Below are 18,827 nucleotides of genomic sequence, written 5' to 3'. Positions count from 1 at the left end.
ATGGTGGTTCTTATCAACGTAAAGGAAGTCACGCATACACAATACAAAAGTGCATATTACATCAATTTTCAATGGGTATGCAGGTTATTCTGTACAGGATATAATTCTGAAATGTGATCTCAATAGAGTTTTCAGATATACCCTGATATCAGGGAGGGTCCAAAGTAGGCAGGAGGTAAGCCTTGACAACAATCGACATCCAGTGCTTTGGAGGAAGTCGGAAGTGTTAGGAACCAGCAGCTTCATGCCTTTCTGTGTTCGGAATAACGTGTGTTGCGATGTATTTAGTCACGGTATATGTCACGTTTTCTTCACTTATAAGTGTAAAAGAAAATATAACAGCATACTTTTGCTCGAGTACGAGAGACAATGCTGTTGACAATCCTAATACTTCCGACATCGCGCCAAAGGATTTCGTGTTCACTTCTGTCAAGGCTTATCGTTTGCCTACTTTGGACCAATCATAAAGTCAGAGCATATCTCAAAATTTGGTTGATACCAAGTCTGGGAATTTAACTCTGCAGGGAATACTCTGTACATCCATTGAACGTTAATTAAATATGCATTTTTGGATTGTGTATGCGTGACTTTCATCACGCTCCGGAGGACCACTACTCTACGATTTCTCGGATTCGAAAAAGGCCTCTTGACATTAATCTCTTTCGCGATTTTGGACAGCTTTACCTCTGAAACTATGCCCTTTCCTCACAGGTCCAAAGGAACTTTTTGACTTATTTTGATGTGAGGAATCACCTGTCACAGTTTCTCTGTATAGTTGATTAACACCCTGTATATATGTATATATACTGTATGTATATGCAAAGGGTGTCCAGAAAGTAAGTATCGTTTCGAAAAAAAATACTAAAAGAAGTTTGTTCAAGCCAAATTTGTTTTTACATGAAAGGATACACCTTAAACTGTTTTTCAACATAGTTTCCATCAAAGTTTAAACACGTCATAGCAGATGACGAACTTGTGCAAACGTTCCTCAAAGAAACATCCCGTCAGTAAAGACAACCATAACTCCACCGCGTTTTCTTTCCGTATTCGTCACTTTCAAAGAGCGTACCGCCGAGCTCGCGCTTCAGATGCAGGAACAAGTGGTAGTCAGATGGCGCCAAGTCCGGACTGTACGGCAAGTGTCAAACTGCTCCCAACTGAACTTTCGGATTAACATTTGGGTGGCACCAGCAGTATGGGGACGAGCATTGTCATGGGGCAACACAACTCCTTTACTGAGTATACCTTTCCTTTTCTTTTAGATTGCACGCCAAAGTATACTAAAAGTCTGACAGTATCGTTCGGCATTGATGATTCAAACGAAACGGTGTGTATTTGCCGGATACTGGCGGGATGTTTCATTGAGGAACGTTTGGACAAGTTAGTCACTCTCTCTGATAGGTGTTTGAACATTGGTGGAAATTATGTCGAAAAATAATTTAAGGTCAACTCTATCATGTAAAAATAAATTTGGCTTGAACAAACATGTTTAGGCATTTCTTCGAAACGGTACCTACTTTCTGGACACGCTTTATATATATATATATATATATATATATATATATATATATATATATATATATATATATATATATACTATGTGATCAAAAGTATCCGGACACCTGGCTTAAAATGACTTACAAGTTCGTGGCGTCCTCCATCGGTACTCTTGGAATTTAATATGGTGTTGGCTCAAGCTTAGCCTTGATGACAGCTTCCACTCTCGCAGGCATACTTTCAATCAGGTGCTGGAAGGTTTCTTGGCGAATGGCAGTCCATTCTTCAAGGAGTGCTGAAGTGAGGACAGGTATCGATGTAGGTCGGTAAGGCCTGGCACGAAGTCGGCGTTCCAAAAGATCCCAAAGGTGTTCTATAGGATTCAAGTCAGGACTCTGTGCAGGCCAGTCCATTACAGGGATGTTATGGTCGTGTAACCACTCCGCCACAGGCCGTGCAGTATGAATAGGTGCTCGATCGTGTTGAAAGATGCAATCACCATCCCCGAAGTGCTCTTCAACAGTGGGAAGCAAGAAGGTGCTTAAAATATCAATGTAGGCCTTCGCTTTGAGAGTGCCACGCAAAACAACAAGGCTTGCAAGCTCCCTCCAAGAAAAACACGACCACACCATAACACCACCACCTCCGAATTTCACTGTTGGCACTACACACGCTTACAGATGACGTTCACCGGGCATTCGCCATACCCACACCCTTCCGTCGGACCGCCACATTGTGTACCGTGATTCGTCACTCGTCACTCCACACAACGTTTTTCCACTGTTCAATCCTACAATGTTTATGCTCCTTACAGCATGCGAGTTGTCGTTTGGTATTTACCTGCGTGATGTGTGGCTTATGAGCAGCCTCTTGACCATGAAATCCAAGCTTTCTCACCTCACGCCTAACTGTCATACAGAGTAGTACTTGGAGTGGATCCTGATGCAGTTTGGAATTCTGTGTGATGGTCTGGATAGATGTCTGCCTATTACACTTTACGACCCTCTTCAACTGTCGGCGGTTTCTGTCAGTCAGTAGAGGAGGTCGACCTGTATGCTTTCGTGCTGTACGTGTCCTTTCTCCGCTTCCACTTCACTATGACATCAGACACAGTGGATCTAGAGATGTTTAGGAGTGTGGAAATCTCGCGTACAGACTTCTGACACAAGTGACACCCAATCACCTGACCATGTTTGAAGTCCGTGAGTTCCGCGGAGCGCCCCATTCTGCTTTCTCAGGATGTCTAATGACTACTGAGGTCGCTGATAATGAGTACCTGGCAGTAGGTAGCAGCACAATGCACCTAATATGAAAAACGTATGTTTTTGGAGGTGTCCGGATGCTTTTGATCACATTGTGTATATGTACAGTATATACCTATATATATACCTATCGAGAGAGAGTTCCTTCCACTTTACGTATTTTGTATCTATAATTTGTTTTACATTAGTTATTTTTTACAACTTTTTTAAAAAAATATACTCTTGCAATTCTCTTTCCAAAAGAAAATGAAATAAAATCTTTTAGTTTTAGGTTTCACGGTTATATCGTGTAGTCTAAAGGAGACACTGATGATGAGAAATGATTGAAGTAGTAGAATAAAGAAAGTGGGAGGGAAAACCCTGAGAAAACCAACGCACAAGGTGTTTGTCCACCACAAAGTCCACTTTGTGGGAGCTGGAATCAAACCAAGAATTCCACACACCAGGGGTGAACGCTTTATCACTGAGCCACAGCAGACCCCACTTTCCAAAAGAAAGGAACCAAGGAGCGTTTCGTTGACCGACTTTTTTTTAAGATTTTATGTTATGTTGGATATCTTTCATCAGTACAAAATTAACATAAATCTCAGGATATAAATGCAAAGGCCCCCTAAAAAAATCTATCTTCCCCCGATCGCCTTTGGGAACGAGAACGTTATCTGGGATTCGTTACCGCCTATGTTGAAAAACACTGCTCCAAAGTACATCCGTTTAGACAGCTTTTAAAGTCAAAATTTGGATTTTCAGAGGAACAGTTTTCATCTTTTGATTTATCATTTAATTCTGTTATACTATTCACAAAATATTCATTGAACTCTTTTACGGATATTAGTACGTGGTCTCAGACAGTGCGTTTCCCAATTTTCTTATTAATTATAGACTAAGCTGCTGTACCAATGCAAATTCTCTCAGGTAGTAATAAATTACTTTTTATATGCTCGGAAGGCAATGTACTTGGTGCTGAATTAACACACAAGTAACACGATAAAGTGGTAGTCATTTTGTGTTGTTTCAACACCTCATTTTTTTACAGTGTACGTTTATACTAAAAAAATTGCAGACCTGGAGCTGCTCCCAAAGACCTGAAAAAAAATGCGCCTTATGCAGAGTCGTTTAGACGTATGATTAGCGTCACACTAAAGCCCTGATTACTGCAGGAAACGTATGTTAGTCGAAGTATTTAGTATGGCACTAATCACGTATCAGAACGTCTCTGCATAAGTCCCTATATGTTTAAAATACAACATTCTAAACCATTACGTTTGTAAGTTACATGCGATTTCCTTTAAAATTCTTTATTCTTGTGCAAAGTAACCCCGTCTTACGGTAATGTATTTCCAAACATTTTCTTCTTTTACACTAATCATAGACTTAATAATTTTCTGGGGGTAAATCTCGAAATCTGGAAGGTAATACCGCTCTAGTCACCCCTGAAGAACCATTGGAGAATAACTTCCACAGTCTGCAGCAAAGTTCACATGTATACCCATGAAAGTTATGCTGTGCGTTTGGTGGGTTTGAAAGGGCATCGTGATAGACTGGGATTTATTTTGTTGACACTTAGCTCGAATGTATCTAGCAATTCAAAAGAAACGTCCGTAACTGGTCAACAGAAGGTGTGTCGTATATAACAATGACAACGCTAGGTCGCGTACATCTTTAACGGCCCGTTAGAAATTGACAGGACTTGGCTGAGATGTTTTAAGAGCGTCCTTCGTATAGCCCGGATCTGATATCGTCAGACTATCATGTGTTTCGGTTTCTGAAAAACTCCGTGAGTGGTGTTAAGTTAGTTTCAAAAAAAACCTGTGAAAACCTCGTTTCACAATTAGTTCGCACAGCTTCATTGGTTGATTGATTTTCATTCACGTTGTTTGTTAGATGCGATGTTATATAAGAGGAGACCTATATATTAAAGTGAATTCTGAACCACTATAGAGCTTTAAAAGTTCTCCCATCTGGAATCGTACCCAGGACTTCGTAGACCCAAGGTGTACGTGAGTGAACCGAGATTTGTATTTACTTTCTTCGTCAGCAGCAAGGGCTATGGGACAAGTTTAAAGTGAGATTTGAACCATTGTAGAATATTCGATGCTTTTCCAATCTGGAAATGAACCCGGGACCTCGTGTTCCAAAAGCATGTGCACTAGTCACTAGGTTATGGAGAAGAATGTCATACAACTTATTAATATACCAGTTACTTTAATATATCAAATACATTAATATATCAGTTTGGAAAATAGGGGTCACAAAACTATTGAGGTACCTATATAGTCTAAATGTCCAGTTCATTCACGTATTCTTCTCGGAATTAAAATAAATTATCTGACACTGTTTACTGATGTTAGTGAAATGGTAATTTCTCACATCAAGACGTTAAATAATATTTAACGATATATTAAATTTAATGATCCTTAATGCAACTACAACAGAAAAAAAACAAGGGGTATTGGAATAAACTTTATTTTTCAAAGTTGTTGAGAAATAAAGTGCTTAAATTACGGGGGGCCGCCGTGAGTGGTAGAGTGTTCACCTCTTGGTATATGGGGTCCCTGGTTCGATCCCAGCTCGCACCAAGTGAACTTTGTGGTGGACAAATTCTGTGTGCGTGGGTTTCCTCGATGTTCTCTCGTTTTCCCCCACTTCCTTTATTTCACCTTTTCATTCATTTCTCATCATCATCATCTTCTTTAGCCTAGCAGGCATAACTGTGGGACGTAAAATTCTCATTTCGTTTCATTTCATGCTTAAATTACGGGGGAAATTTCATTAGTATATACTTACGCAGTGGCGGTTCTTGAGGGAAGTCAAGTTGCAAAAATAATTATTTTTTTATCGCTACAAGCTAAGTGGGGAAAGCTTTATAGTTTCAGAAACCTTTATGCAAGGGATAAACGATTAAGTAAGCTTTATTTTGTAAAGATAACGTTTTTGCCGATGTAACTTCTCTGAAGAGCCACCAGAGGTAATTAGTGTGGTACTAACTAGGCACTTACGAAACCCAGCCACATAATGATTGAGAAAGAAAAACCGTTATGACATTATTAACTCACAGTGTCAAAAAGGATTCACATATCATTCTTCTTCACCATATAAAAGTTGAATTGTCAGTTCGAAACCAGAATTTCCGCGAATTAAGTTTTTATTTGGAACAGACCCAGTAAAGTTTTGAAGCCTGGCAACCATTATACAACCTGTTGCCAAGCTAGGAACAACGCTTGGACATCCCTGAGCTCGTTCGCTACTCGCTGTACGTCATAACGCGGGAGCGATGCCAGTACGAAAGACACGCGTTCTCGTAGCGAAGAACAAATTATGAACTTAGTAGAACAGAATTCTTGTTGTTTTTATTGTTTTTGTTCTTGTTGTAGCCAAAAGAATGAACTTGAGTGACAGAAAAACTTTTCGTTAAACAATCGAGTGTTGTTTGGAAGATGTTAAGTCCCAAGATGCAGAGGACAATTCGCGTGAACGAAAATCAACTTCTGATGCTGGCTGAGAGAGCGCAATACGATCATTCTTTGACCGGGTTTCTTTTCAAAAGAACGGCTGACAACGCCAAGTGGCAATTAAGATGGTTTGTCCTGTATCAGGTAAGTTATAAAACATTTTTAATAATTAACTTCGGATTCTTTTATACAGTATTAGGGTATATTTCTAAAAAAAAAAAAAATCAAAGCAATTTGTTTCTAAATCAAGAAGTTTTGTGTTTGAATCCCGGTTCGAGCATCTGTATTAATGTTCTTAAATAATAAGGGAATACAATGACTGAGTGGTAGAGTTCGGTGCGTCGGGTCTTTGGTTCGATTCCCGGCCAGGTAAGTTTGTGGTAGACAACATCGTGTCTATGGGTTTTCTCCGGATGCTACCATTTCCTCCCAGATTCCATCAATTATTCCATCATTATTTACTTGTCTACGTCTCCTTTAGCTTATTAGGCATAACCGTAGGACGTTAAACTAAAAGACTTCATTTTTTATTTCAAATAATAATAATAATAATAATAATAATAATAATAATAATAATAATAATAATAATAATAATAATAATAAAGTTTACCTGTAGATTAGATCATAATTGCTTATTTTATAATTTCATAAAATCTTTTTTAAAAAGTTTTTTTGATAGTTTTTGATATTTTGAAGAGAAAAAATGATATATAATTTGGTTTCATTTTCCAATGTTATGCTCTATTAATAAATACAGATCAGACTTCCATTGGGGATCAACCAGGAACCGTACGTAATAAAGACAAATCCATTTTGCTGATCTTCAAAAATTCGGCTACTCTGCAATTATATTAAAATCTTATCAACATCTGATATCTTATACTCGTCTGTGAGATACTAACCTCAATGATGTTGCTGACACTCAAAAATATTCCTATTTGTGCCGGAGTCGATAGTAGAATGGAAAATCTTGGTAAACATCAACTATCATTTCCCACAAAGGACTCAACTCATTTCAATTTTAACTTTCAGAAAAAACTTCGATTTACGCTCAACTTGCAACTTGGTTCAGTACTAAACATTCCCATTCCATCTGAAATCAAAGACTATATGCATTGGAAACGGAAGTATCTTTCTTTAGACGCATCTATTCTCCACCTTCGGATTCTTGTTCAAACTCATTAAGTCGCATTGGTACTAGAAAGAAATCTGGAAATCTGTATTGTATCTGCTGAATATGGAAATCTTAAATGCTCTTTTATCTTTGCTTGTTTAAGATCGAATGTGAAAGAGAAGTTTGGCTCGATTTTGTCCTGTACCTCAAATGGATTTCGGAAAATCTTCGAATACTGTAATGATGAAAAAAGGATTCCAAAAAGCCATTTATCAGTAAAAAATGGAAGAATATTTTCATAAATAATTATTTTTATGTATTTTCTTATATTTATTATAAAACTTTTATAATTACAATTCTTAAGAATACTTCCTCTTATTTACAGCAGGTGTAATTTGGCCACAAACTATTTGAACTTCTTAAATTTGTCATGAAAAATAGTATCAATTTGAGCTAAAATTGAGAAACTTCGATTAAAAACCAAAGTTCTAAATTATAATAACAAAAATAATTGATTCGACCCCAGAATGCCTCGTTTATAAGATGAACACAATGATAAATTTCTCGTTACTTAATACACCGTTATAAATTATACTTCATGATCAGTACAAACTTTATTCACGTATTATACTTTATGTACCAGTCATTCTATATAATTCAGAACCTTTCTTTGAATTCCATATTAATTGTTTCGGTAAATGTTAATTGCCAGTTCGGAATGAGGAAAAACATACTAAAGCTGCAGTTGTCAGGTGCCAAACCTATTTATTGATCTAATTAGTTTCCATGGATACATATTTCCTCCTGTTACCTTCACCCCTTATCACTCAAATGAGCTTGATCCATTGCTTCAATGTTTTCCTGAGCAAATACGTAGAATTAAAGGAAGGATGCCTAAGCTTAGTAAAAGGTACTATTCTAACATTCATTTTGCTCATTAGGACAGAAAAGCTGAAAAGCATCGATGTTAGCTTCCTCTTTCATAATAGATATGTTTCATATTATTTATACAAAAGAACCTTCTAAATTCATTACTATAAAAATATTCAAATTAATAGAGATACAATATACTGAGTTTTCTCCACAAGGATTTTATGTGAAACTGATTTCCGAATTTTGTTTTCAAACTTCGTTTTACAAATGTATTGCCAATGTTGAACATACACATCAGATCTATGTCTAAGTAGATTTTTGCGACTAAATTAGTATAGTATAGCTTTTACCATACACTGCGCGCGCGCGTGTGTGTTTATAAGTTTATAAGTTTATCGAAATTTATTCGATCTTAATAAAACTTTTAATGCAATTAAAGGAATGTCTTTTTCTTTAAGAATTCTCAAGCATCCCAACTACTTGGATGTTGAATTCCGTTAAAAAAAAAAATGCGAATCATTCCACATTAGTAAGTTTAATGAGCAATTCTACAATTTTCATGAATAACATATACTTATGTTCGTTTTGTTCTTGTAACTTAAAAATTACCCTATTACATGGGATTGAAATTGGCCGGGGTTTTGGTGTATACTTTCTTGGAGGGTCCTTAGTGGAGATTTCAAATCATTAAAAAAATTACAGTTGAAATTGGCATAGTGTAAAATTGTCAGTCCAATCTTCGTTAATCTATTCAGTGTTAATGGTGATGGAACTGAAAATGCTTTCGGTTACTATCGCGGAACCTAAATAAACGTTTTTAAAGCGGAAGGGAACTGAAATACATTTTGACATAATGATTCTGTTCACTAAATCGAAAACCATAGTTTGACACGTTTCCAGAAGAGAACCCGTTTTGACACCATAATTTGCAAATATCGTAAGCTAAAGTTTGTTGCAAGCCTGCAAATGATGTTGAGCAACTTTGAAGTGGTCTCAGATAATCAATTCATTTCTGTTCTGGGAATAGATTTGATCTTATCAGAAAATAGGTTTCGGTACCGAGCGACGTCAAATTGGTATCTATCAGAAAAATCACTTTAAATTCCGCTCCTGAAATCGCTTTACAAAAGGTCCGGTTCCGGAACCGAAACCCATAGTATCAATTTACGCATATCGGCTCCATTACCGGCAGCGAAAAATCAGTCAAAAGTAAGAGGCAGATTTTCTCCAATTTTAGAGAAGAATATCTTTCGCTCATTCTACTTTGCACGGTACTGTTAGCAAATTTTGTTCAGGTGGAAGTAAGTTATATTCTGCCATTCACAGGACGTGCATTCGTGTATCTGTTCCTCATCTTATGAACACATATATTTAGTGATAACTCTTCTAACAATTACTCGATTATCATACTTTGATTCCAAATCATGTGTGATGTTTTTGAGGATTTGTAAGGAACGTATTGCTTTCGGTTGAAATCGGCATGGAATATAGAGATAACATTTTCTCGACTTTAAAACATAATTTGGTCACTTGTATTGTGCGTAGTATACCACTAGTTAGAAGTGCGAATACAATCCTTTTCGCTTAAAATGTGTTTACATTTACGCATATAGTAGTGTTCCTATATTACAACGGTGATTCTTCAATATTACTAGTAGACCTGGGTTCAATTCCCGGCGGGAGGTCATGTGGATCGGATCCCACAGGTCCACATCTCATATAGCCTAGCTGCTGAAAGGGACGTTAAACTCAAAATCAAATCAATATAACTATCGTTTAACGGAAAGAAGTCTCAAATGGTCAGACACATATCAATCGGTAGATTACACTAAGCACAATAGAAAGATATCCATCAGCGTAGAAGGTCATGCGTCAATTTTGAGAAAATTGTGAAAAACAAATTATTTTGTAAACCTAAAAATTGATGCTGAAGGAAAACTACGCCATCCATTAAGGAAACAGCGATAATGAAATATATCATTATGAAGCCCTTGATAATGACGTAACAACATGCCAGTACGTAATATGGTAAATGGGATAAACCTCAAAATTATGATGAACTTTTTAACTTTAATTTGTATTTCACTAAAAGAAAATGACGTTTAAGGTCAAATTCTTATGCGTAGTTTTCGAGAAAATATAATCAAACTTTTAAGCCGCTTAAAAGTATATTATTTGTTGCCAATAAAATTGATAGTTCTACAGGAATCAATTGTTTATAACTATATTTATGTAATGTATGAGTTAAAAAAAATACTCCGTTAAATATCAGATCATCGCTTGTGCTAAAACTGATACACATATTCCTAACAGTCATGAACATACTATTTAGGGATGACCAATTCCGAAATGTTTACTTTCCGGAATCCGGAAACTAAAATTGAAAAAATCCAGAATTCGGAAAATTTCGGATTTCGAAAAAATCCGGATTTCGAAAAAAATTCTTAATTCGGAAAACTTCCAGATTTCAGAAAAATTCTGACTTCCAGAATTTTCTAAATTTCGTATTTTCCTCAAATTTCTGAGTTTTTAAATTCCGGAATTTTCTAAATTCCGGAATTTTTCGAATTCCGTAAATTTTCCGAACTCAGGAATTTTTCTGAATTCCGGATTTTTTTTCGAAATCCAAATTTTTTCGTAATATAGGTCGTTAGAATTCCATGATATACTCAATTTTGATTAGTTCAAAATATAGATAGTTGAAAACGCAATATAAACATGATAAAATCGTGAACACATGAACAATACTCAATACAATACACTATTGGAATCATCTGCAGAATAAAACAGGAACAGATATTTATAACACGGAATATCTCTTCTTTAAATGACATTAACAAGAAAAAATAACATATGTGGAAAGCAGTGTTTTAACGGAGGAAACTTCTATAGGGTGTTTCAAAATAACACCGACAACGTTTGCAAGGTGATTCCTGACACCAAGATAAGACAAAAACTATATACTAATCTGGGTGCAAAATGCTTCCTTTCGGAGTTATAGGCTGCCGAAAACATGAAAATATAACTTTAAAGGGCTATCGATCCAATACTACGGGACCTACCGTAGTCGGGTCAAGACTTCACTTAAGAACTAGTATGTGCCCTATCCAAATATCCATGTTTCAGAATCCTGTGGTACTTCTGCAACAATTTTTACAGAGGAGTACTTCAAATAATACCCCTTAGCCTATACCCTTTATAAAAATTGTAGCATGAGTATCGCAGGATTTTGAAACATGTATTTTTGGTTAGACACATACTAGTTCTTAAGTGAAGTTTTGATCCGACTACGGTAGGTCCCATAGTTTTGGAACTATGGACCTTTAAAGTTCCTTTTTCATGTTTTCGGCAGCCTATAACTCCGAAAGGAAGCATATATGCATCCAGGTTGGTCTATACTTTCTGTCTTATCTTGGTGTCAGCAATCACCTCCTAAACGTTGTCTTTGTTGTTTTGAAACGCCCTGTATAATGTAACAGGAAATTACATACGGAATGTTCAGTTTTTTCGCCTGACAACTGATCACAAAAATTACTATCATTTTCTATAAAAGCAAGAAATTAGATGCTTTTCAGTGCATTTTTCTGACCTGTGCTGTACATATGACTTAAATGAAATGAAATCTTTCAGTTTTCTGTCCCACGACCGGCTAGGCTAAGAGATACGGCTAAGAGGTGATGAGAAATGAATAAAAGCGTGGAATAAAGAAAGTGAGAGGAAACGAGAGAACCCTCTCGGAAACCAACGCACACGGTGTTTGTCCACCAGAAAGTTCGCTTGGCCCTAGCTGGGATTGAACCAGGGACACCATACACCAAAAATGAATGCTTTACCACTAAGCAATCGTGGCCCCACATATGACTTTAGTTCTAGTGTTTGATTGACGAGATATGTTAATAATGAAATGGGCTTCTACGAAGTTAAGTATATTTTCTGAATAACGACAAAGTGGAGCTTAAGGGTCCTCACTACAGCGAAATTAAACTACTGCTAATTTTAGAGTTTTTCTGTAATAGGCTATCATCATAACAAATAAAAATGTTCGAAAAACAGAAACGTAGTGAACTAGACAATATCATTTTCCACGTGATACCGTTATCACAACTCATCTATCTGCTTTCGATTTGCAACTGTAGACAGATTTAGCATTTTTCTTTTTCTTTTTTGTGGATTTTGTAAATAGTGGCTTTTGGCATATCAAAAGCAGATAGGTGAATTGTGATAAAGGTACCACATGCAAAATCGTATTGTTTAGTTCACTACGTTTCTGCTTTTCGAAATTTTTTTTATTTATTTTGAAGATAGAGAAAAACTCTAACATTAGTGGTAGTTTAATTTCGCTGTCGTGAAGACCGTTAAGACAGCTAATTATTTGGGACGTTTAAAAGCAAAAGAAATTCTCATATTCATGAAATAACGGTAAAGTGGTTACTGAATGTTCTTCAATATTATCATCGTTTAGCAGAAAGAAAAAAGTATCCAAAGATAAAACATATAACAATCGATAGGTTACATTAATTTGAAGAAAATGATATGGGTGAGTGTAAATTCACATGCGTAGTTTTTTTTTTCGAGAAAATCAATAAAAACAAGTTTCTTTATTTCTGTAAACCTGAAAATGTGTGCATTACGATAATCGCGCCACCTTATTAGGATGAAACTGATCCTGAAATATACACTAGTGTAACTTATCATGATGACGCGACGACGCAAGACGACAATATTACGGTATGGTTAATGAAGTAGAGTTCAAAAATTATGAGAAACTCGTCAACTTCAATTTTTGTTTCACTGTGATATTATCCAAATTGCCAAAATTTTCGTGAATCCGGATTCCGAAAAATGTATTTTCCGGAATCAGAAATTTCACTTTCCAGATTTCGGAAAATTCCGGATTCGGAAAGATCCGGAATTTAGAAATTTCCAGGATTCGGAAATATTCCGGAATTTTCCCGAAATCGAATTTTTTAAAAATTATTGAATTTTTTGAATTTTGGAATTTTCTGATCGAAATTTTTCATAAATCTGGAATTTTCCGAATTCCGAATTTTTTGCGATTTTACTTTCCGGATTCCGGAAAGTAAAAATCCCCGAATTGGCCATCCCTAATCCAAACATAAGACACATATACCCAGGGATTTATTTGTAGCCAGGGAAGCCTGGGAATTTCCCCCCTTCTAAATTTTGACTTCCCTGTCTCCAGGTTTAATTCAGTCTTCCCAGCCTGGGAAGATATTTTTCCCCATTCTTAAACTATAAACTGTTTTGAAGTGCAATGATTCAACTTCATGTTTTAGTAGCGATTCTTTATGTTTTTTTTTTCAGTATGTTTATTGTCGCGAATTGCTTCCCGAAAAATTGTTCATAGAATTGCTTTTAGTTTCTTCTGCAGAGTGCGAGAGAGGCTTTTCCAACTTAAATTTACAGCATCTGAGGCTAGAAACAATTTATCTAAAAAAAAAAAAAAACTAATTTCTTCTTTCCATAAACATTAATGGGCCAGGCATTACTTCTTTCAACGCAGAAGAGTATGCCTTCAGCTGGATAAAAAGTGGACATCATGCTGCTACCGACAAACCAACTCAAAAAAAGACGGTATCCGATGTAAACTAACCTCCTATTGCTTCACTATTTTAAAGTGGGATACGCTGAGAAAATATTGTTAATTTCTAAAGACAGTGTTAGGTAACACGCCGTAAGTCATGCTCCAGCTTAACTCAAGGTGAAAACGGCAGTCAATCCTTTCTCGTTATTTTGTTGTAAAAACTGTAAATATTGTAGGCTACAATGGCTGTTTCAATTTCGAGAGTAAAATTGAAAGAAAAGTTTTTTTTTCTAGATAGCATCATATTGGTAATTGTTTAATACATGCTCATGATTCTTCGGAGACCAGATTGCAGTCTTTGTTCAATTCTGGATCCGTTTTAATACCAGTATGTTTTGTTGACCAGAAGTTTATTTTCAGCAGAACAATGCTAGGGTCACACACCTCTGGATATAATTTTATTAAGTAGAAGGAGCAAGTGCAAAAACTCATTTATGATATGACGAATGACATTTAATACCGTCTTTCCCCTTCTATTTAATAAAATCAAGTTTAAGTGTATGTGCACCTATCACTGTTCTGCCCAAAGTAAACTTACTTTTTATCGTATTTATTGTTCGTGCGAGGAATTTGGTTTTCAAAGGCCAAATTAGAACGGACTAAAAAATTACTGTCATAACAAAACTGATTTACGTAGGAGTGTGGCACTTGTTACGACAAGTTGTGCAGATTGCAATGGAACTATAGGGCTTTTACTGGATGCTGCACACTTGTCTTCAGCAGTAGGAAGAAAAGTAGCAAGGTAACACATGTAAACTAATCTACCAAACCAAATCTTATCTAACGTACCTCCCGTATTTATCATAAAATTGTTTTTAAAAAGGAGAAAAAGTTAAGAACTTGGGAACCCCCTATCAAATTTACCATAATTTTAAAGTAGGTTGGTTTAAAAATAACGTTCTCCCAACCCGACTTTAAAGTTGTTCTGTTATACGGACACAATCTTGCATAAACATTCCCCCCTTCTACAAAATCCACAAATAAATCACTGCATATACCAATCGATAAATCATATCAAGACGAATATAATAACATGCTTGAAGGCGAATTATCATGCGTAGGTTTTGAGATAATCGAGATACAGGAATTTTTTGTGACAATGTCCGTTCATTCGCAACCTGATGCAGCTGATAGTTTCTATTCTACTAGAATAATATTTTTTTCTAAATTACTATCTTATGTACTGCATAAGAGAAACGTGAACAGAACAGTAGCTGATTATTTTTGTTCGTTATTGACTGTTGTTTAATTTCTCTTAACATCGACTCATACTATTTGTAATATTTTAGTACATGCCTCGAGTAAAAAACAGGTAAATCAACAATCATATTCCTGTAGAGACATGTGCATGAAAATTGATCACTCACTTCTCTTAAAAAAAGGAAAGTATTCTTATCCATAGAGAGAGCTAAATCAATCAAACATGAATTTCTTTGGATAACTGAGAACTTTTCAAAGCGAAAATATTAAAAATATCTCCGTTACAGTTAATAAAACTTGTCTTCTAATAGAAAAATGAGAAAGTTTCTTTTTCTTTTCGTGTTTGCTTATTTTAGTAGATTATGGTTTAGGGTTCTTTTTCTGCTCTGACGCTATGTGAGACGCGGACCTTCAGCTTCATGGGTGATCTGACCCACATGAACTCCTATCAGGAATCGAACCCGGATCACTGGCGCTAAAGGACGGAACGGTATAACATGTACCCACGAGAAAGTTCGTCAGGAAATTAGAGCTACTTGGGTTATGAGTTAATGAGCCCCGATCTATAAAACCTAAACAGATATACTGCTATATTTACTTCAATATCTCTGGATAAAATTTTGGCCTCAAGCAAATTTTGACCTCGTGTTACTCTATCAACATAGAAATCTCTCTCTTTTTACACTGTCTACGAAGCACGTTTGGTGATATGTATATTTCAAAGTGGCAACACATTAAGCACATTGTGTGAAGTTCGTATGTAACATATAATGTACACTCATGATAACAATTTGTGTCGGATGTGTTTAGAAATTACCTTAATAGAAGTAACTCTCTTATGAAAAAAATCATATCTTCGTGAAAATATGCAGAGGAAGAAAACATATTTCCAAACAAATCTTTCAATAGCAAACAAAAAATAATCAAGTTATAAGTTAAAACATAAATCTCCAAAACGTTCATCGTAAAATTCTAAGTTTCTTTTTCATCAATGTGTCAAATGAGCAGCAAAATTTACAAAGAGAAAGGAGAATCTTGTGCTTTATTAGAAATACAGTGTAAATCTTACATAATGTTAGTTATTATAATATAGCACCCATCATTCTAATATGCATAGATCTTAAATATTTTACAGATAAACAAAGAATTAAATAAAAGCCACAAAATATGCGAAACAATCAGGCATTTTGTGTTAGTGATTTGCATATATGCGTTTACCAAGGGAAAAACTTTAACTCATCTTCAGAGGCTAGTTCGTTGAGTGCAAACTCTCTTTCTTCACTTTTTCGATGATCATCAGTTCAAGTCTCATTGTCTGCAGTAAAGTACTTTTTTCTTTCTTTTTTTTAAAAAAGAATCTTATTTCTGGCTTTTTGTTAAACAACAATGTTTTGTTTCAAAATATTTCTTTGTTACTTGATTCATTCTGCTTAAGGATCTTCACTACAGCGAAATTAAACTACCTCTAATTCTAGAGCTTTTCTCTATGATATCTTCAAAACAAATAAAAATTATTCGAAAAGCAGAAAAGCAGTGAACTAGACAACATGATTTTGCATGTGATACCGTTATCACAACTCATCTATCTGATTTCGATTTCCAACTGCAGATAGATTTAGCATTTTTGGGGGTTCTGTAAATAGCGGCATACCAAAAGCAGATAGATGAATTATGGTAAAAGTATCACATGAAAAATCGTATTGTCTAGTTCACTACGTTTCTGTTTTTAGAATATTTTTATTTGTTTTGAAGATATCACAGAAAAACTCTAAAATTAGCGGTAGATTAATTTCGTTGTAGCGAAGACCCTTAATTTGAATAATTGCAAATAATTCAAAATTATATCTTTTAAAGTGTTAAAATTATCATAGAGTAAATTTCATTTTTAATCATTGTCATAATCGGAAATGGAAACTTTGAAGTATTTGAACTTTAATTAGCATATGCTGAAACTTTAGTAAAACATTACTAAAATAAAACAATAAAAATATTTACTTGCAAGTATAATATCTAGGAAATTGACAGAAATAATGATCGTAAGCTACATATTAAATATCGATTAAAGGTATAGTAGCAATAGATCTCAATCTAAGTTGAAAATTCACCCTTTGCTTCATGAAAATAATGCAAAAAATATTTCAAAAAAAAATTGATAATATTTACCGAGGGAATGTAGGTTAGTACATGTCGAGCAGTAATTGGGAATCGTCAGGCTTGAATATCAATATCAAGCATCCTGACTGGTGATTTTGCAATTCTACGAGACGAATGCCGAGATACCTTTAATTCAAAATCCTTGGCAAATTTTCTTTCAAAGTTTTTACTTCCTCGTTAATATTTCAGTGTACGATTGCCTTTTTTGCCGATATCTTTTAAAAAATAAATAAATCAAATATACGTTATTATGTGTAGCAACAATCATATATTTCTGACCTTCCGTGGTTATAGATGTACACTCATGTCCAAAATTATTGTCGCGTGTCTATAAATTTGTTGTTTTAGAAATATAATTTGATAACGAATTCGCCCGGTATTTCTTATAATGTTAGTATGTGGACAATCGGCAAAGACGTGTATGTGGTAAATTTCATGTCAAAAGAGCAGTAAATAAGAACAGTAAAACGAAAACAAAACTTTCTTGTCCATTTAGCTACATTTTGTTTTACTCATTTTAATTTTTGTATTTATAATTCTTTTCCTATGAAATTTACCACAAATATATATTTCCCGATTATACAAATAGTATCAGAATTAAAAGTACCCTGAAAAATCATTATCAAATTATATTTTTACAAAAAGATAGGAATAGATATGCGAAAATCATTTTGTACATGAGTGTACATTAAAGGACCCCGCACTTTTCTTATGGAAAGTGGCTTTCGGCTAATGTTGTTGAAACTTCGCTGGTTGATAGTTCTTAACATGTGGATCAAAAGTCTCAATGGGCACAAACACCAAAATCCACTCCTTCCCCCCAAAAAACCGCCTCCAAGTAGCTGGGGGAATTGAACTGATTTCAGCATGTAAAACAATTTGTTGTTTTAATCAACTCAACAAGGACCCCAAACAACCACATGTTAGACTATCAAACTACCCCACTTGACACCGCCCTTTTCCCCCACATATCCCCCCCCCCGCGAATTACCTTACGGATGTTCCATATTACTGTAGTTTATAGTTGCGCGTATCTGATGAAATACCTACAGTTTTGGTCTCACCGACGATATAATGGGTTTCACGTATCGCTGATTACGAATCTGAGGTGAGAGTTCTAGAATTCAAGATGGAGGATCAATATGGCGGATCAAAAACACGAAACTCCTGAATGTAGCCACAAATAGCTGTTTACTAGGGTATTTTGGGTCATTGGTTACGAATCTGAGGTCAAAATTCTTGAATTCAAGATTGCAGATCCAATATGGTGTATAAAAACGTCGAAGCCACAAATCGTAGTAGACTAGAGTGTTTTTAGATCACTGTTTAAGTACGCAACATTCCTTGATACTTCAGCCACCATGTAGAATTATTCTGCACCCTTGTCCTTTACCAAAACCCACCACAGATATCTTAATGCTGAACGGTGTTAAAATAATTCATCAATTATCTGTTCATTATTTTCATCATTTCGGTTTGCAGCATCTAATGTGGTACTTAGCAATGAGTCATCGGGATATCTAATATTCTGTAAATGTCGTGCATGGCCTAAATACCACAAGACACTTGCAACGTGCGCACATGTACCTAATGTACGAGCACCGCTTTGACATATACAGTAGTAACCTTGAATAACATTTTGATCATAATCCTGGTCATCTTCATCATTGGCT

General features: G+C 35.4%; 1 protein-coding gene across 1 annotated transcript in view; it reads left to right on the top strand.

Moving 5' to 3' along the window:
* Positions 1–5,988: 5,988 nt before the first annotated feature.
* LOC145666671 (ras-specific guanine nucleotide-releasing factor 1-like) overlaps positions 5,989–18,827 on the top strand; it is a 997,934-nt gene continuing 985,095 nt past the window's right edge. Inside the window, exon 1 of the mRNA XM_081734144.1 lies at positions 5,989–6,352. Within this exon, the coding sequence (XP_081590270.1) occupies positions 6,194–6,352 (159 nt within the window). The 5' untranslated portion in view covers positions 5,989–6,193. The remainder of the gene's footprint in view (positions 6,353–18,827) is intronic.

This window comes from Thermobia domestica, chromosome 12, assembly GCF_964235325.1.
Source record: "Thermobia domestica chromosome 12, izTheDome1.hap1.1, whole genome shotgun sequence".
In the NCBI taxonomy this organism is placed as follows: domain Eukaryota; kingdom Metazoa; phylum Arthropoda; class Insecta; order Zygentoma; family Lepismatidae; genus Thermobia; species Thermobia domestica.
This window is presented reverse-complemented; position numbering and strand designations above follow the sequence as displayed.